Source organism: Triturus cristatus, chromosome 3_1 (assembly GCF_964204655.1).
Source record: "Triturus cristatus chromosome 3_1, aTriCri1.1, whole genome shotgun sequence".
In the NCBI taxonomy this organism is placed as follows: domain Eukaryota; kingdom Metazoa; phylum Chordata; class Amphibia; order Caudata; family Salamandridae; genus Triturus; species Triturus cristatus.
Window position 1 is genome coordinate 680371014 of NC_140583.1, and position 21105 is coordinate 680392118.

Below are 21105 nucleotides of genomic sequence, written 5' to 3' on the forward strand. Positions count from 1 at the left end.
CCCTTTCTTTTTTTACATTTCCATCTCATAACTACAAAATGACATAAATGTACACATGAATGTACACATAAATACACATTTGCAAGCATGAAGATAAAACCAATTTAGTTATATAAAGTGCAAGTGCATTGGTGCAAATAATGCATAGCATATACGATGAATATCGCAAAGCATATTTGATAATTCTGGCCTAATATAGTAATTCGGCTATATCAGAGATAAGGTGCAAGTGCATCAGTGCAAATATCGCAAGGCATATATGGCATAGGTCGAATTGTTGCAAGTGCAAAAAAAAAGGTTTTATAGAATTCAGACCGAATTAGAGGAATAGTCCTAAAATATTCAGTTGGCCATACTGCAGATGATATCTGATGAAAACAACTATACTGGAGATAAAATGCAAGTGCATCTGTGCAAATAGGCAAAACATATGCAAATAGCATAACAATTTAGCAGCAAAAGCAATTAGGAGACTGGAAAGGGGATATAACCAAATGAAGTAAGTAGCAAACTGAATAAAATCCTCACTACAACTGGGGTTACATAATATAATCCAAATGGAAGCACTTCTAAAATCATTAAAAAAAAAAAAACATAACACAAGGACCATCGAGAAAAAACCAAATACACCCCAAAGGGTACAAATAGGTAAAAAACACAGGCCAAATATAGGTGTTAGAATGATAAAATCAGATCACCAAGAATACTACTACATAAAGTGCAATAAGAGATTGTCAACAGATGACACAGAGAAGAGTTTGCCTAAGAATATTATTCATAGGAAATTATGCATGTCTTCCCCTGTGTTAAGGCCATTCGGCATCTTAGTGTCTAATAAAATAATGTATTCGGTTTCTAATTGCCTAAGACGCTTTTCCCTGTTGCCCCCTCTAGATAATTTAGGTACTGCATCAATCACAAAGTATTTTAAATCGTTCAAATTATTCTGGTGAACTAATTTAAAATGACGGGCAACAGGGTAGCTTGAGTCAGAATTGACAATGGCTCTTAGATGTTGTAAGATCCGAGCTGATGCCTGTAATTTGGTGCTACCAATATACTTTAAATTACAAGAGCATTCAAGTACATAAACTGCATGATCAGTTTTACACGTGAAAAAACCTTTAAGAGTAATAGGAATCTGATCAAATGCGCTCATGAAATCGCAAGTATTAATGCCAAACTTGCACGCTCGGCACGAACTGCACTTAAAAAAACCCTTTTGGTTAGACAGCCATGTATTTGTGATGGTAACCTCAGGACTAGTCCTGACCAGGGCATCCCTCATAGAGGGTGCTCTCCTGAAGGTGAACTGGGGTAAATCAGGCACTAATTGTGACATAGTGAGATCAGTTCTCACTATGGGCCAGTTTTTGTAGATCAATTTTCTTAACTCCTTGTCCTGATTACTAAAGGTGGTAATGAACCGGATAGAGCTTGGCTCGCTACAATCAATATCAATCTTAGAAGTAGATTTATGGGTAGTTATCCTGGTTACCGACTCAAGATAATCATTGCGGTTTGTGGTATTAGCTTTAGCTAATGCAGCTTCCAAATCATTCTTAATATATCCACGAGCTAGAAATCTCTGAAAAGATTCTTCCTGACATCTACTACAATCAAATTCGGTACTACAAATACGCTTGATGCGGAGGAACTCACCATACAGGATGCTTTTAAGCCAATGATATGGATGGGAGCTCTGCGCATGGAGTACAGAATTTCCAGCATATATATATATATGCCAAGGTGTATTGAAGATTGAGTGGGTGTATAAGTGTCTGGATGGAGGATTTAGTAGGTGCGTGACTGACTGTATAAGTGAGTGATTAAATGTGTCTTACTGGATGATTGGGTTAGTGACTAAACTGTGTGAATGTCTGTATCAGTCTGTCTGTTGTTGTGTAAGCTGCTGCATGGGTTGGTGAGTAGCTACATGAGTGTCTATATGGGTTATTGAATGGTTGTCTGAGTATTTGTATGGGTGCCTGAGTGTGTGTGTCTGTGGGTGGGCGGGAGGTGTGTGACTCTGTGCATAGATGTGTGAGTTGTTGATTCACTGGGTTTATGGGTTCAAGAGTGCATGTGGAAACAGCTGTATAGGTGGGTAAGTGTGTGTATGGGTGTGTTGGTGAGTGAATGGATGTCTCAGTGGTACATCTCCAAGTAACTACATATCTAAAAGGCAGTGTATGTGAGAGTTGGAGTATATAAATGACTATATGTGAGAGTCAGTGATTGTGAGAGTGGCTGTATGGATGAGTGTGTACTTGTATCAGTAATTGTATAAGAGAGTAGGTATGCATTTGTATCTGTATGAATAAGTGAGGTGTTTGAATAACTGTATAGGTGAGTAAATGGAAGTGTGATTGATTCTTTGCAGAACTGACTAGGTGTGTGAGTAACTCTGGATGAGTGGCGGTGTGTGAGTGTCTGCATAGGTATATGAGTGCATATGATAGTGTTGTATTGATGAGTGACTGCATGTATGAGTGACTGTACGGGTGAATGAGTGGATGTGTGTGTAGACCTAGGAATCAGTGAGTGCGTATGTAGTAACTGGTATTGGTGTGTCTATGGTTTCGAAAATGGTAGCCTGTATTTTAGAGTGGGTGTATCAAAGGTTATATTAGGGTGTGAGGAGGTGCATCAGATTTTCACGTGGATGATATCATCAGTGATGTCATTTGAGATTTCATCAGTGATGTCATCAGTGATGACACTGACCATGTCATGAATGATGTAATATGTGACGTCATCAGCAGTGCATTGTGGGGGCATGAGTTATAGTTAGCTGAACTAACTATAACGGTGGAATTTCTCAGGTTTTGTACGAGTGAAATGTCCAACTAACTATAACGTCCCTGAAACCTATGGTTTTTTCAGTGAATTTCTAAGGTTTTTCAAATGCTATTTTCAAACTACAACGTGCCTGAAACCTGTGGTTTTTTCCAGTGAATTTCAAATGTTTTTAAATGCTAATTTCTAACTATAACATCCCTAACACCAATGTTTTTTTCAGTGAATTTCAAAGGTTTTTAAAATGCTAATTTCTAACTATAACATAGAAGTTGCGTTTGCAGAGTGGTGGAGAAAGGTGAGCGTGGCCTCCAAACACCTTGATTTAGCGGATGTAACAGGAGGGAGAGTTAGCCCCCAACATCAACCTTGGGGGCCAACTACCCCTAATATTACCTCCAGTAAGTCCCACATAGTAGGATTGCTAACTTGTTACATCAGGCCCCGGCCCCGGCGCATTGTACGTTGGGCCATTAAGTCCTCATGGATCTTGAGGGTCCCTGTGGGCCAAGTAGCCCACCAGGTACCTCCAGTAAGCGCCAAAGAGCTCTGTTGCAGAGAGGTGTTCCGAGGCCATGCTGCAAACGCGGTTTCTGGCACACTGCTGCTCGGAGGACTTGTGTCCTGAGGTCCTCAGGACACAAGATGACCTCATCCCCCCACCAGTGTGGGGACCCCATCCCCGGGGCCCACCTTTTTTTTAAATTAATGCAGAGGGGGGCCACGTGGCCCCCCTTCCGGGCCACTCCAGACCCTGGGGACCCCATCCCCCGGGGCCAGCCCTTTGAGCCCCAATGCCCCCATGGTCCCGCCGGCTCCCCGCCTCCTGCGGGAGCCGGCATTGCTTTTGAGCAAGGGGAGCTGCTAACATGCAGCTCCCCTTGCTCAAAAGCAATCTGCTTTGCTTCATTGAAGCTAGAGCAGGTTTTCCTGCTTTCACTTCAATGATGCAAAGCAGGGTTTGCTATGGCAGGGTGAGAGCAGCTCCCACCCTGCAATGGCAAACAGCAATGTCCCGGGGTGGGCACCCTGGGACATTGCAGGAGTCGGCCCTGAGGGGTGGTGGTCCCCAGGGTCATCAAGGGCTCTCGAGGGGGGTCACGTGGCCCCCATCCCAAGTCTTTAAAGCCCTAGGGAGGTGGTTGTCCCCGGGGCCAGGGGGTCCGCTACGGACCCCTGCATTTTAAATCAATATGTGCCCTGGGGAGGTGGTGGTCCCCGGGGCGTGTGTGGGAGTTCTCCCCATACATCATTTTAAATTTATAACAGAGCCCCGGGGAGGTGGCGGTCCCTTGGGCTGCGGGGGGTGCCCCTTGTGGGACCCCCTGAGCAGGCCCAGGGGGTCAGGGTGTTTGTACCCTGCCCCCTTTTCATGTGTTTTATCTTTGTTTCACCCTTTTTCTTGAGACTGTGTTACCGAGTCACAAGATGGCTGCCAACACTTCCTGGTTTGGAGTGTTGGCAGCCAATCAGAATTGAGATCGTGCTCGGGAGGGTTTGCGACTCCTCCTCGGTGCTCAGATATCGATATTTTTCTTTTCTAAAGTTCTCAGGAACTACTGAACGGATTTACACCATTTAAAAAAAATGGAGCTTTCTGAACCAAGAGCTATCTTTTTGCCAAGTTTGGAGTCATTTTGTTTAGCAGTTCGGGCTGTAGCCTGTTCCAAAAATTCCTATGGAAATTAACATGGGGAAAATGTGCTTTGGGACCCCCCCTTTTTTCTCGGCCCCCACTTGACAAATAACCCTGAAATTTTCAGGACAGGAGCTGACTGGAGCGGGCCACCAATTTTGAAACTTTAGCGAAGATTCGTCAAACCGTGCCAAAGATATTGTCAAATCAGAAAACACTTTTCCTCTGGATAATTATAAATATATATATATATATATATATATATATATATATATATGAAAGGCTCAGGTGTAAAAACACAATGCACTCACGGGAAGTTCAATCCTTTATTTTCAAAGCACACATCGCAAGGACGCGTTTCGGCGTTCCTGCCTTCTTCCAGCTCGCATGTGCTGAACATTACGTGGGTGCGTCCGTTCTTTAAATTGAAAGAGCAGGATGCTCATTGGATGCGGTAGTTGGTAGGGAGGGAGGGATAGGTTGATTAATATCCAGTGTTTTATACCCCTTCAGTTTGTGCATCTCCCATTACCGCTAACTCTGGCACCTCTCCACGTTGTATGAACATCCAAGGAAATCCCTCGTCTGCCACCAGGTTTCAGGATACATAGCGCTGGGGTCCAGTCTGTAATTTTCTGTGAATTTTACGTCCTGCACCGCCACCGGACGCAGAAGCATTAGCGTCGCAGAAGCGCCAGCCATACAGACTGGAGGGACATCGGAAATATGCCGACCCCAGCGCTATGTATCCTGAAACCTGGTGGCAGACGAGGGATTTCCTTGGATGTTCATACAACGTGGAGAGGTGCCAGAGTTAGCGGTAATGGGAGATGCACAAACTGAAGGGGTATAAAACACTGGATATTAATCAACCTATCCCTCCCTCCCTACCAACTACCGCATCCAATGAGCATCCTGCTCTTTCAATTTAAAGAACGGACGCACCCACGTAATGTTCAGCACATGCGAGCTGGAAGAAGGCAGGAACGCCGAAACGCGTCCTCGCGATGTGTGCTTTGAAAATAAAGGATTGAACTTCCCGTGAGTGCATTGTGTTTTTACACCTGAGCCTTTCATAATTAAGTGGATCCACCTCCACTTATCTTGCACCCGTCTCAAGAGTGCAGTACGCCAAGGTGGACTTGGAGCGTGGTGAATTTTACGTCCTGCACCGCCACCGGACGCAGAAGCATTAGCGTCGCAGAAGCGCCAGCCATACAGACTGGAGGGACATCGGAAATATGCCGACCCCAGCGCTATGTATCCTGAAACCTGGTGGCAGACGAGGGATTTCCTTGGATGTTCATACAACGTGGAGAGGTGCCAGAGTTAGCGGTAATGGGAGATGCACAAACTGAAGGGGTATAAAACACTGGATATTAATCAACCTATTCCTCCCTCCCTACCAACTACCGCATCCAATGAGCATCCTACTCTTTCAATTTAAAGAACGGACGCACCCACGTAATGTTCAGCACATGCGAGCTGGAAGAAGGCAGGAACGCCGAAACGCGTCCTCGCGATGTGTGCTTTGAAAATAAAGGATTGAACTTCCCGTGAGTGCATTGTGTTTTTACACCTGAGCCTTTCATAATTAAGTGGATCCACCTCCACTTATCTTGCACCCGTCTCAAGAGTGCAGTACGCCAAGGTGGACTTGGAGCGTGGTATATATATATATATATATATATATATATATATATATATATATATATATATATATATGTAGTGCGCTCAGGGATTGTAATACAATTGTTTATTCCACCCATGCGGCACTTGTTGGCACATTTGGGTACCACATAGCTTTGCTCACAACAAAGAATTGCATCTTGTCTGTGCTTACCAATGATGCATCCTCACGATGGCCACGATCATGTGTCATGACTCATGTGCATGCGTGCATCATCATGCACATATTTTAATGCATTGCAGCTATTTTATTTCCCATCAACCAGTCAATCAATCACCATTTGATAATAGTAATTCCTATTTGTAAAGCATGAACATATCACCCATTAAGGGTTTCAAGGCATGGGGTCCGCCAGGGAGATTAAGTGATTTATTGCCCAGAGTCACATGAGGCTGAGCTGCCACCGTCGCCGGGGATGGAACTGCGAGCTCCGTACCCCAGAGTCAGCCACTGTGGCTGCTATGCCACACCTCTCCCGCAAAGCGCACAGCTGCTTCAAGCAGAAGCGTCCCAGCACTCAAAGCAGACAACAGAAAACCAGCCATGTTATCTTAAGAAACTAGGCAGAATCAAACAGCCACGCTTTGAGTTTCCTTTTGAAAGTGGCCAGTGGCACAGATCAGTTTACATTAGATGGCAAGCTGCATTTGGCTATTTAAGGTGCAGCAGAAGAGACGCCTGTTGCCAACGCATAGGAAAAACATAGAACATCAGAGAAACATTCCATATTTCATTAAGATAAAGGTTAAAGTGCTGGGCCATCAGTCTACAAATGTGTGAAGGGCAGGCATCATCAGGGGAGCCTGACTTACACCTTTTTAGCTCAGTTAGAGAGAGTTCTTCCGATATAGGAACACATTTGGAGAAAAACGGCTTGGGGCAGAGGGGTGTGCTTGGTGCAGCATTCCCCCCATAAACCGGAAAAATAAACAAGGAAACTATATCAACTTTACATGCCTCCTGAAAGGTGGAATAAAGATTCTGGACCTTCTCGTCAAAGAAATTCAAGAGTTTTTCACAAAGTTGGCTGAAGGAATGATGGCAGTTTAAGCCGCTTTGGGAAAGATTAATAATTTCACAATTTTAGACACTTTCCTAGAAGAGTGAGCCACTGTCTCAATATGATGCGGAAAGTACACTTTCATCACATTGCACATTTTCCTGCTGAAGCTACCTGGCGCCGCTTTATAGAGGGTCGTAGCCTTGGTGTCATATAATTTCCTCCATTTATCCTCCAATTTTTTGCAAAGGCTTTTCTTAGCCTTTGGGACAGGAGAAAACCAAGGAGAAGAAGCTCTAAATATTTTTGCCACAGACTTTTCTAAGAGGGCGAGAAGGTCTAGAGAGTTGTGATCCATTTGTCAAACAGAGAGATGTGAGTCAACTGTCCATTGAAGAATCAGTGAAGAAGAACTCAGGGACTAAGCAAAAGATGCGTCCAAAAGATTCTACCATTTCCTTTTCATCTCCGGTGGGGTGGGGGATTCCAATAGGCAGGGAGGACCCCTAAAAAGTGAACGGGATACTAAAGTGATCAAACCAGATCAAATACTCCGGGGCTGACATGCTAAAATGGTGGGTGGTCATGTTTGAATGCAAATATATTCAAAGTAAAATAGAGCGCGAGCAGCCCAGGAGAACTGTGCAGCTGTTGTGCAATCATAAAGAAATAGGACAGGATTGGGACAGTTATTGGCAAAGTAAGAATAAAGTACATGGGAACTCATTAGCATTTTTCAGCTGTAGGCTTCTCTTTAAAAAAAAAAGTTAAAAAGAAAGGAAGCCAGGGAGAAAGAGCAAGCAAACGTGCACTCCCATGGATTACTGATATATAAGGAAAAAATAATTCCCTCTCAGCCGCGGCCCATGCAGGTAACAGTGGTGAGGCAGTGGGGGCGGGTGGGTGTGGATTTCGATGGACAATGACAAGGGCAAATTAATAATCTTTTTTAATTTTCCCTCATCATCTGTTGAAATCCCATCCCCCACCCGGCCCCACCGCCTCACCGGTCTTACCTGCGCGGTCCGCGGCTGTTCCCTCTAGGAAGCAGAAGAAGGATGCACCTCAACCAATGAGAACAACGTGAGGCCGAAATGCTCCTTGAGGAGAAAACACATGAATAGGGAGGAAAGCCACTAAATCAGGAGCAGACACCAGAGATGGTAAACAATACCAAATAATCATGAGAAAGGGGCTAGTCCAAAGAACACTCTAAGTATATGTTATGTATTGAAAACAATTTGCCCGCCTACTAAGTCTTACACCACTATCACCTCTACATTCTTCTGACTCATAAAAATCCTTAAATTAAATTGTAACTATCATGCCTTTAGGTCTGAGAGCCCCTGGCATCAGGGCCGGAATGGGAACTGAAAGTAACCCTGGCAATTTTGCGGACCAGCCCCCCTCCCCATGGGCAGGGGGGAGGAGGAGGAGGGTGCACTTTTGCTTTTGTTACTGGGAGTCGATATTGCAGCACTGCTGCAAAACCGGCCCCAGTAACAAAACCGGCCCTCACCCTTCCAGCCTCCTAGGGAAATGCCCGCTGCCTGCTACAGCCAGTCCGGCCCTGCCTGGTATTTGCATACAAAAGTCTATATTGACTCTTCGGCTAAACTGCAGACTCCACACATGTGGTGCTTTATGCCTGATTTCCCCCTCAGTGATAAGGCATCTAACAACTCCAATTGCAGTAAATGATATAGCAAAAAAAAAAAACATTTGAGATAAATTGCTCAAAAAATACCATTGCGGCTGCAAGTCCGTGTACCAGCTGTGTAGTGCACAGCAGCTTTTCAGGCTTCTAAGCGCAGTCAACGTAGACTGTCAGTGGGAATGTCTTAAGATGCTGTTTATTTATACTTTTTTGACAGTCTTAGATGCAGTTGCTTCTTTTCATCCTTTCCTTAGTTCGTATTTTAACGTTATGTATATTATTAACATTCTCACCAAATAATGGGGCAGATTTATCAACATGTTGCACTGCTATGAAGTTAAGTAAAATGAGGCAAAGCAGCACAAAGTCATGATTGGGTATTTACTTTCCATAGCTGGAAACCTGTATACAGAGCTTGTGTTCTTTGCTTTAGGAGTAGGAGGGTGTTGCTTGGTGAAAGTTGGGCATTCCAGCACAGTCTCAATGGTTCTTGATGCAGTGCCTGGCCTACTTTGTTAGACTAGATTTTGCATCAAAACATAACACCTCTTTGACACAGGCACAACGTTGTTAAAATCTATTTATTTCTTCTTACATTTCACACATTGGGTGTGTGTGGTACTAGAACACACATCCAATGTGTGGAATGTTTAAGAAGAAATTGCCTAGGCATAGGCTTTTGTACGTGAACAGTACACTTCTAGTATACAACTTACACTAGACATCACACACTCCTTTGCAAGTGTGTATGCATGGCATTAGGCAACTTGATTGTGTGCCAGCGCTGAGGAAGAGAGTAGGATGAGGACATATTAGCAAATATGACTACGTGCTGTTTTCTCCTCCTTGGTTGCTGCGCTGTATGTGGACTACCTGGCTTACTCAAAATGGTGACACGGAGCTCAACATGGCCACATAAATACCCAGCCCAAAAGGCATAGCCCAAAAGAGTCCAATGGGGCCCAGGCCGCACCATTGGCCCAAAACCCACAGGGGTGCAAGCCTCCGTTTACTGGTGATCTGAACTGTACTCGCTGGTATTGATCACGTAGGTCCTCGTTGCAATGGTTTGTTGATCACTACTTCCATATAGCTGTAGCATTTCATGTTTTCCATTGGAGGCTCACTTAGCAGTCAATGATTTCTGGACCTACCACAATCAGGCATTAAGGTCTTGTCTTATTAAAGTTGATAGTCTGAAATTGTTAATTGTTAAATCGTCAGTGTTCAGTAACACCGGCAACTGTACAGAAGCTAGCTTCGATGGAAATCTCACATATGCAGGGGGATTGGTCATAAGCACATTAGAGAGAGTTGGGACAAACACACATCCTTGATGGAATCCATTCTCAGATTTAAACTCTCCAGTGGTGGCTCCATGTCCCCCAAGTTGAACCTTGACCCACATTTTTGTGTGAAAGGGTTCAATGCGACTGAGCAGTCCAGAATCTATCCCCAACTGTGCCAGCTCTTGCCACAAAAGGTTTCCATTGAACTGGACAAAAGTTGTTGTAAAGCAGCCTACCACACAGAACCATAGCTTTTTCATCACATAAAAAGCAGAACAATGCCACCGAATTATAGGTCGCACAACTGACAAATTATTGAACAACCAAGTGTACAATTTTCCCTTCCAAACTATTAGCGCATTCAACCTAACACTGGTAGGGCAGGACATGGAAACTTGTTTTGTATAGGCACTCACAGATAAATGCCCTATAAGGAATTAGGAATGGTGCAAAGCATAGTAACAGCTGCAGCACCATTTGCCTTTTCTTGGTGTATTACTCTTAATTGGTTTTAAGTGCCCATACCTATTCATTAGATGCCCCTAAAAACCATCATTATGTCCCTGGCCAGAATTACCATTCCTGGAGGTTCCGGTAACCCTGTGGCCAGGGAAATAACAGGGATTATAACATTCTGGGGAAAAACATGCAGAATTCTGTGTTGATGTTGCTGATTGCCACACGTTTTGTACCATAGTTTCACACAGAACGGTCGAAATCTCTGTGAGAGACAAAAAATGTGTTACTGGGCCCATGAGAATTTTCAGAATTTATTGGCCAATCATAATGGGAGACCTTGAGTTCTAGTTTGTTAACTTTCCATCTAGGAATTGAACATATTTATAATTCACAGCCATTTATTGATACAGAAAGCCAGCATGCATCACCTTGACCAATAGCTGCGCGTGCTTGGATTCATAATTATTGTGTGACATGTTTTGCATTTCTTCTGAGTCCTGGCAGATCATGATGCCCCTAGTAAAGAAATAAACTGGATTAGTGAATGTGCCTCCAGCTGTGTTCCCATTGACGCATACAGCCCCTGGAGCACCTTTACATGTCAGCCTCTATGTAATGGTCTTGTTACAGTCTTTAGCTTCTGTGGTACGATCACTTCTGATTCCACACTCAATACCTGCAAAGGCGGCACTTGTACGTCAGTCTCCATGTAATGGCATTTAGATACTGGAATTCCACCCTTGAGGTGAGATCTTTGACTTGAAAACAAACGTTGCCTTGTAGAGATCGTGCACCACCACGCCGTGGCCGTTGTCTTTTAATTCAAGCACAAACTTGCCAGAACGGCTTGAACTGACTTTTCTTGCATCACTCTAGAATGAGGCCTCTCTGGTCATTCCATTGGGTTGAATTAAGTGTCTGCAGTCAATAAGAGTTCCAAACATTCATCGGGGCTTGTTCAAAATTGGAAATTTGACTTATTACTGTACGAAAGTGGGCCAAAACCAGCAACGCGAAGGAAACAAATATTAAACTGATTGCAATTGACAGGCAGGGAGGGGTCCAAGTTTATTGATCTGGTGCTTGCACTAGCGTGCTGATAACTTATGATGACCTGAAAGGCGACGAACACCTGTCCACCCAGCCCTGGAAACGCGTACTCCAGGAATGGGCAATGGTCAATGATAACGTCACCAGAGGGGTGCGATTTAGGGCGGGGAAGTCCTTAGGATCACTGGATGGGATATCATACTGATGGCTCTGACCTTAGGCCACCATTAACGGCGGTACAGACCACACCCCTTGCCTGACACAGTAGGGGTCATGGGACCCAACATCATCACTACCCCATGCCACCGCACCATGCTCTTTATCTCCCCCCACACAGATGGGGTAACCCTACGGTGACTCTGACTGGAAAGCGTGCTGGTGACTCTGACTGGAGAGCACGCAGACCACCCTGAAGCTGGCCATGAAACTGCCTTCAACCCTCACCCACCCACCCCGTGGACATTTGTTGTGGATATAAGAAAGTAAGGTTGTCTCGCTCTTGAGAACTGCTGTTGTGTCCCTCATACTCTGTTTATGCGCCCTCTGCAAAGATATGCATGTGTTTTCGGTGCTGTGTTTTTTAATTGCATTTCAAACGTAGTACTTTCAATAAGGAGCAATTGGCAACAATTAATAAAATCTAATTTATTAAAACGAAACATTTAGGATGTTTGCATATTATGAGATCGATTCAAACAGAGACTCATCAAATCATTGACTTCAAGTAAACCTATGAAAATCTCGAATATGACATGGTAAACATCATTTGAAGTTTTCTTACTGTGTTGAGTAGTATTTAGTTCACCATTTAACACAGCTTCTCTTCTTGTTGCAGAGGAATCTCATTTTAAACTCCAGGAAGGCAGCTGAAGGCATGGCACCGAGCCACAAGTCAGGCCTGAGGATGGACGACACATTTGAAAATATCAATGAGCTGGGGACCTTGGAGCTGATGAGCAAAGACCTTGAAATGACCCCGTATGGACCACTCAAAAGGTCTATCTCAACTGACTCCCTTAGTTCCATCTCTTCCATTGGCAATAATTTCGGGCAGGATTTTACAGTGGGACAAATAGAAGTCAACATGGAATACAACATGAACTCAAATTCTCTGCACGTGACTTTGGTACAAGGCAAGGATCTGATGGAGAAAGAGGATGTCAATTATGAATCCTGTTTTGTGCGCATAAATTTACTTCCGAACGAGCAGATTGTTGGCATTTCCAGGGTAAGTATGCGATGCCATTGTTTCCAATGTTATGTTTATCACACGTTTTGGGTAACATAGCCCCATGCTTCATTACAAAGTTACAATGCATTCTGTAGAAGGAAGACACATGATTAATCACAAAGCGTTGACAGTTTGGGGGATTTGGAGTTGCCTATGTGGTTTGGAGCAGTGTGAGGTTCGGGAGAAGGACAGCTAAAGATGATAGACTCCGGAAAGGACAGTTAAAGCCTTTAAATGGCACAGGACCTTGGCATAAGCAGTTTTTATACTGAGTTCAATCTAGAGTGTATGGGCTGATGCAGTGGTTAGTTTTTTACCAATCGAAAAACATGTAGTGACCATGAAACGGATTTTGTATTTGATGGGGCTACAAAAAGCTAACCACAAACTTCAATAGAGAAGCATAGATATATGACAGCTAGAGTTAACCAGAAGCAGATTTTGTGTTTGCCTTTACAGTTTACCTAGAATGTTTTGCCACCAGGGAGGCATTAGAAGCAGCAAGGCATGTTTACTATTTCCACTCACAGATCAAATTTGGACAGTTCGACAAAACCTGCATGTATGCAAGAGTCATTCACTCTGTGCATCCTTAGAAGCAGACTGGTGAATGCACAGATATATATTTTGCAGTTTCTGAGCATTGCTGAATGATAAAGGTGGTGTTCTCCATTTACAAAGAGGTGTACACCAATCAGAATGTAAACTGAGCATCTGACCATAGAGGTTTGAAAAAAGTGGGCGACAGAGGGCTGGACATCTAAGGGGATGGCTGGGGGTGAAGCTGGTAATAGTGTGAGCGAGGTCGGGATGGATAACGATGTGGGCAAGTTGGAGCATCAGTGCCAGAGATTTATGGAAAGATCTGCCAGTCAGTGCCGAAGTGGCAGGTGGCCATGGAGTGCAGGAAGTTGCACTGGCTTTGTGGGGTGAAAGTAAAATCTCTTCAGTTGATGGGTGGACAAGAGAAGTAATCCGCGGAGGCGAATGCTGCAGTTTTCACGTTTTCCATGTCCTAGATAATTAATATAGGTTGTGGCTGTGTGGAAGTCATAGAATATGGGATATGGCGGATCATACAAATTTAGTAGTCGGTGTTGGTCAGAGGTAGATTTTGAGATGGTAAAAGTTGAATGACTCAAATCATGTCCAGGTGGGCTCCTTGGTCGCGGGCAAAGATGTGGGAGCAGAGTGACAGAGGGATATCTGATGAGAGAAAGTCAATGAACTCAGTCTTTGTTGATTTAGCTTGAGGCACTGCTTTTTCATTCAGTTGCACAAGGCCCTTAGGGAGTTTGTAGCTTGGATTTAAGAGGGTGAGAAGGAGACAATAATGTGTTTTTTCACAAAGAGGTGAAGTACAAAACTAAAAGAGGATGGGAGGTTCGTTTCTGGGCTGAATTATAATGTGAAGAAGCATTGGATTGCAACTGAGCCCTGGTGGGAAGGGTCCCTCAGACAGACTGGGTAGAATGTTGAGAGTCATTGTAGGTGTCTGGTTGCTGCATGGGAGAAGAACCAGTAGCGTGCTGATCTAGAGGTACCCAGAGCTGGCACTGTGTTGAGGAATTTGCCATGGACAAAGGAACTGGTAATGAGAGGAGTTTATAATCGTTGTTTAATAACTTGAAGGAGAATGCATATATTAATGCTAGTGAACTGTTTACATATCCTTCATACGCTCATACGATCTCCATTCTGAAGTACCCTACACTGCCAAGGAATCAGACGAAGAGAAATGAAGGTGTGGCAAATATCCAAGCTTAGCCATTAGCAGACTGACTGAAAAAATAGGTCTGGGGAAAAGTTAGTGCACACATTTTATTATTTCGAACATAACAAGGAGATAGAAGGAATGCTTAAATTAATCTCAGCCACTGGTGATTGCTTGGGGCCGCGTTCAAGACCATTGTTTTTCACCCACTATGCTACTCCAAACAGAGACCTGCCACATGTAAAACAGTGCTGGCTTGCTCCTATAGGGAACTGCTAGGCCAAGTCCCCTCTAGATGAGAACACAAGCCCAGAGCAGTTTTGATCTAGTTAGGCCTGGTCAGTGAGGTGGAGCGTGAGTCCTGTGATACAGTGAGCACAGGGCCTACATCTGGGCATACCGTCAAACGTGACAAAGCAACTAAGTGAACAAACAAGTGCTTGAATTAATTATATCCACTGGCGATTGCTTGAGGCCATATGCTTGACCATTGTTTTTCACCCACTATGCCACGCAGATAGAGACTTGTCAAATGCAAATGAGTCTTGGTCATGCACCAACAGGAACAGTTCAACAGGAACTGGTAGGCCAGGTCGTAACTAGATACGAACACAAGCAACCCCATATCAGGTTCGGCCTGTGTAGGTCGCTTCAGTGAGATAGAATTGAGTCCTGTAGCTCAGTAAGCACGGGATCGATGTCTGGGCATACCCATCACACTCAGGGCGTCTACTGCACATACAAGGTTATGGGAGGAATGCCTGAATTGATCTCAGCTCGCCACTGGCACATTCCAGACCATCATTTTTAACCCACCAAAATCGGCTAGATGGTGACCTGCCATATGCAAATCAGTCTTGGTCCTGCTTCAGAAGTAAACTCAGGCCACTTTCCACCTACTTAGGTCTGAAAAGTGGGTAAAGCTTGAGTCCTGTGGAACAGTGATCATTAGCATAAACCTTTAACCAGAAGAGCGAATCGCAGGTGATATATATTGCTTTCTATTCAACTTTCCCTTGCATCTGGTACTTACCTCCCTCAGTGGATGCAGAAATATGTGGCTCTCAATCTTCATCCTGTTGCAGGATGAAGTCCCACAGTAGCAGATGGGATGCAGAGTGGGTAGAGAGCCACAAACCCAACCCAGAGAAAAGAAGTGTGTGAACTCAAGCAGAGAGTGAACGGTGCCTATCCAGAGAAGGGCAGGATGCACAGATAACAGATGCTGGAAACCCAGAGCCAGGATCATCATCACGAGATTTTGAACTCACACTGAATGGATATAAAAACCCAATCCTGGGATGAAAGGATTGAGAAGCCCAGGAGAAATGTAGCAGAGTACAATCATGTAAGGAAAAAAGGATGGAACCATAGTGAAACCAGAGTATGCCCAGAACCTAGGGAAAATTCATTAGAACCAGAATGTAATATGATCTTTTTTGAATATCGGTTGGGGATTTTCCACCTCAATAATTTCACCCATAAATGGTGAATGCTTTCTTCACTGTTGGGTAAATGTGACTATTCAAAATAGGACACAATCGTTGCAATTTTGAAAAGACATCAAAGTGATTAATATAGACTCCAGTAATGTCAAATTTATGTTGCCTGTTGGATGTCGAAGGAAAGGTATTTATACACATTTTGTAACGGGGTGATTAGATTTTGTTTGATACGAAGTAGGATTTTATGCACAGCTTGTAACAGAGAAGATGTATTTTCTTTTTTGATGTAAATTTCGTTTTGGTTGCACAGACGATATGCATAGTTTATTGTACATTTAGATTTTATGGATATTTTATCCAAAATAATCTGAAAAACTGAACGGTCTTCTATAGATTCACAGACCTTCTGTGGGCAGATTGTAAATCTGAGATTGGATGACATAGCCTTAGAGGTGTTTGACAGGAAACTGTGTGATAGGAGAGTGTGGCCCAGGCCTTGGAGAGAACGGCAACAACTCCATTGGCCCAGGAATACAAAGGAACAACCCAGGTAGGAAGAAAGGAAATACAGGACCTCGAGTCCATGCCCAGGAAAGAAAAGCAGGAATCTGGCAACTAAGAGGGGAGACCAGCCCCAGAGAGAGGTAGCTGGAAACTCAAAGCAGAAGTGAAGTGGAAGTGAAAATTTACCAAGACAGGTAAAGAAAGAACCATCCGAATGACCACGGGACTATTGTCCTGAGAGGTGAATGTGTATAATGTATGACGTTATAATGCAAACATTTACAACGCATGCCTTTACAACACAGTTTTTACATCGCAACATCCATTACAAAGCATGATTTTACATCGCATGCCATCCCAACGCATTTTTAGAAACTACATTTACAACGCATTCCATTACATCGCATTGTACCATTACAATGCATACCATTACATTGCATATAAGGTAAGTGTTGGATAGTGTAGGGGTAAAAATTTCTATTCCCACTCCAGTGAGTGCAACAGTAGGGTAAGTGTTGGCTAGTGTAGGGGTAAAAATTACTATTCCCACTCCAGTGAGTGCAACAGTAGGGTAAGTGTTGGATAGTGTAGGGGTAAAAACTATGCATTGTGATGGTATGCGTTGTAATGGTATGCGTTGTAGTGACATGCGTTGTAATGACATGCATTGTAGTGACATGCGATGTAATGGCTGCGTTGTAATGACTTGCGATGTAAAGGATGTTGCATTGTAATGACTGCGTTGTAAAGGTAGTGCGATGTAATGACTGCGTTGTAGAGGGTGTTTCCCGAATGGGTAGCACAAACAGAGTTGGAATACTTGTGGCTGGGAGCCTCAGCACCTCTTGGACCAGTAGCAGCTTGCAGATTTGAAGGTCTGGTTGGGAGTTCAAATCTTTCTTCCAGAATTCACTATTCATGCAACATAGGATTATATCAGGCAAACCCCTCAGTGTGCCCTTTTTATGCTGGAAACACCTATTCACGATCCAGCTGGATCTGCTAAACTCATTTCAGTGCCTTTCTGGCCCAGCACTGAGATAAGTGGCGATGGTAAGTGCTCTATCTGCACAAACACAAATGTGTTTTCTACCTTCATCTCATATCAAAAGGATGACAACCTACCTGCAATTTGGTTTAATCTCTTATATGTATGTGCAACTGCAGGAATTTATTGGCCAAACCTGATTTATTTTTCTATACTGCTTGCCAGTCAGAACTCATCAGCTTTTGCCATGACTCATAGTTGGTTAAAAAAGATGTTTAAAGTGAAAGAGAAGGGCAGCAAGAGGGAAAGAAACATGATAGGCTTTGGAGGTTCAAGAACGTGCATGGCATTTACCTTTTCATAGAAACCAATTCATAGAATGTCTTTATGGTCAAAATTGGCTTTTGAATGCTTACATTTTAAGTGTGAATGGGAAGGTTGCATGTATAACTTTCAGAAATAGTTTTGTTTATTTCAGTGCTTTACTTCAGGGGACATTATTTCATATTTATAGCTTTAAAATTGTCAAACAATTCATTTAATTTGCTGATCAATCACTACCCGTAAACATCATCTATTGCAGACCCCTCAGAGACCCTCACCTCACATAAAATACACTAATCCCTGAAGCCTAAAGAGCCGTTTGTGCCCCCCAAAAAAACATCCATGAACCATAAAATCACTCACTACCCGCTACGCCACCCTTTCCTGATTTCTGATACTCAAAAATCCTTTCTATGCCTATCCACATCCATCTCATATCCCTTAAAATACCTCAGGTGGCCATTACAAAAATGGGGTAACCCAATGGTGACCCTTGATCTCAATAGAGAAGCAATCAATTTTTTGAATATTACAATAAAAGCCCAGTCAGGCAAATTATATACCAGTCTACACAGGAAGAGTAGTGAGCGGAAACCCTCTTAAGATACACAAGCCACCACCCCCGTAACCTCAGGGACAATCTGCCCTTCGGCCAATTCTTGAGGCTATGGAGGAATTGTTCAAAAAAGGAAGACTACATTGACGAGTCAGCAGGCCTTTTAGCTAGATTGAGTGAACGGGGTTACCCCATCAGACTGCTTAAGAAAGCACGAAAGCGTGTGTGGCACAACCACAGGGAATTCCTACTAGTTCCAAAACCTAAAACTAACACCAAGGAGGAACGTTTAGTGTGCGTGACTACTTTCAATACCAAAAGTAACGCTATCAAAAAGACCATCAACCAGCAGTGGCATTTGGTGTCAGACGAATTGGGTAATATGCCCACTCCTTTACATGCATTTAGAAAAGGCAAAATATTAGGGATCATGTGGTGAAGTCTTTGTTACACACACCAGGGACCCCTGGCCAAAATACTCTATGGGGGATCCCACCAATTATGGGCCACCATAAGTGCGGCTCATGCAAAGCCTGCCCATTGTCTAAAGAGATTATTCAGTTTACGCACAATGAACAGACATACACACTACATGAGCACTGTGACTGCAACACTAGTGGCGTCATTTATGCAATTTCCTGCCCTTGTAGGTTCATATATGTAGGGCAGACCATCCAGAGAGTTAAATGCCGCATCCTACAACATTGCAGTCGCATACGTTGCAAGGTGCAAGGTGCACCCTTAGTGGAACACTTCACCACGTTTGAACACGTAGCTGAAAGTCTTAGATGGTGGGTCATTGAGAAAGTCAAACCTAACCCAAGAGGGGGTGACTTCATCAATATACTTAACAAACGAGAGTGTAAATGGATACACTCTTTGGATACGGTAGCACGGGGCCTGAACGAATTTGAGGAAATCAGCAGGCAAATAGCTGTACTTAGCAATTGATGAAGTCTGCCATTTTCAGTGAGTTAGTGGTCTCATACACTCTCTGTTTAGCACACTAGGGACCTAGTGTACTACATACTCTAGCAATTTTATGTTGTTCAATCAGGATCACGTTTCTCAATGTAATTTTATATCGCTCTCCGTGTTTTGTCTGCTACATGTATTAGGCTCATGGCATGTAATCTGTCATATACATAACCATTGTACCTAGCAATTTTATCTGTAAATATATTAATACAACCACTGTACTGTTCACTCATGTTTTCCTAAGCGCATTTTAACCCGTTTTAATGGGTGATCTTCATTGTATCTATTTGTAATGCACAATTATAATTCGTTCATTGTTTGTGTGCCATAAGTACTGTCCTTTGGCATGCATATATTCTTTAATCATCATTGTTCTCTCTCAATCTGTCGCATACAACTTTGGAATGCTTTGTTCCTTTTAATAGTGTCACGCACATATTCTTTAATCATCACTGTGCCTTTACAATCTGTTGCGGACAATATTGCAATCCTTCCTTGGAAATTCCTTCACCTTTTAACATTGTCACGCACCGATACCGGGAGAGTCTTTCCTCCCTGGTATTTGACGTGCACCGGCCGCGTCAGCCTGACGTCGACGCGGTACCCGGTTTAGTACGTCCACGCGCCGACCGCCTTCCCAGTATGCAGTCGTACACGGCGGTAGACGGACACAGATGAACAGCGCTTCCCAGGTGATTTTAACCCTTGGAGAATATTGATGTGATGTTAGACGCTAAGCGCATTCTATCCCCTTATTTACAATTGTTTTTGATCTTTTCAGTTGTAATTGGATTCTCCATTTATGTGGACCTAATTTAATATTATTGGAGTACACTGACTCATAGACTGACCAAACTATTGGATACAGATTCAATCTCCAGCCTTAAGGCAAAGAGGTTTTTAAATGTTTGAACATTACCAGCCTGATACTAAGCATCGGCAGGTTCACTGACTCTTACCACGCTTATACCTCCCTTAGTCTTCAAGATTACTGCTTTCAAGCACATCCACCAGCGATTATGGCCGCATTAACCATATGAATTACGGACTTTAGCCCCCTACTACTGATCAGTAGACCACAGTTAACGATGGGTGAACTATTCATATATTTTTAACTATGCTACCAGTTTTTAACCTCTAGTGCAACGACCTGACCTTTGGTTTCTCACTCTTTAGGTATGTGACTAGGCCCCACACCCTCTTAGGTTGCCCCACCCTGTCCTGATGAAGATCCGCAAGGCCGAGGATCTAATCGCCCTCATGGCCATAAGACGGGTCGAAACGTCAATGCCCATTTAACCAAGCCTGGATCCTGAACCTTACCCCCCACGTGCCACCTTAGAATGGAATTCTATGCGAATTGAAATTTCAACATATTTGTGATTGATTTGTGGTCAGGCTGCCTAAGGACGGTGATTTACAACCAGTCCATTTGTTTTGACATATTAAACTCCTCTATGCCATCTTTTTGAATACCCTCTTCCTCACCACTTCACACTTGAGCACCTCTATTCCTATGCACGTTCCCTCTGGAGCAAACCCTTTTTTCTAAATCGATAACGCATATAATATTGTCTGATTTTCACCATTTGACTTGAAAATAAAATGCATGGTGACCCAGATCATGGTTTGTTGCACTTTTATGTTGTAAATAATGTATTAAGTCATATGAGCCAATAGCTCATATAATCATTGGTTGATTTATAAATGAAGGTCTAGGACCACTGTTTTTTTATCATACCTTAAAATACCTCAGCACACCCAGACTCCACCCATCCATGAACC

General features: G+C 43.4%; 1 protein-coding gene across 1 annotated transcript in view; it reads left to right on the forward strand.

Moving 5' to 3' along the window:
• Positions 1-21105, forward strand: part of SYT12 (synaptotagmin 12) — an 804553-nt gene that overhangs the window by 525159 nt on the left and 258289 nt on the right. Inside the window, exon 4 of the mRNA XM_085644755.1 lies at positions 12416-12808. Coding sequence (XP_085500881.1) covers positions 12416-12808 — 393 coding nt within the window. The remainder of the gene's footprint in view (positions 1-12415; positions 12809-21105) is intronic.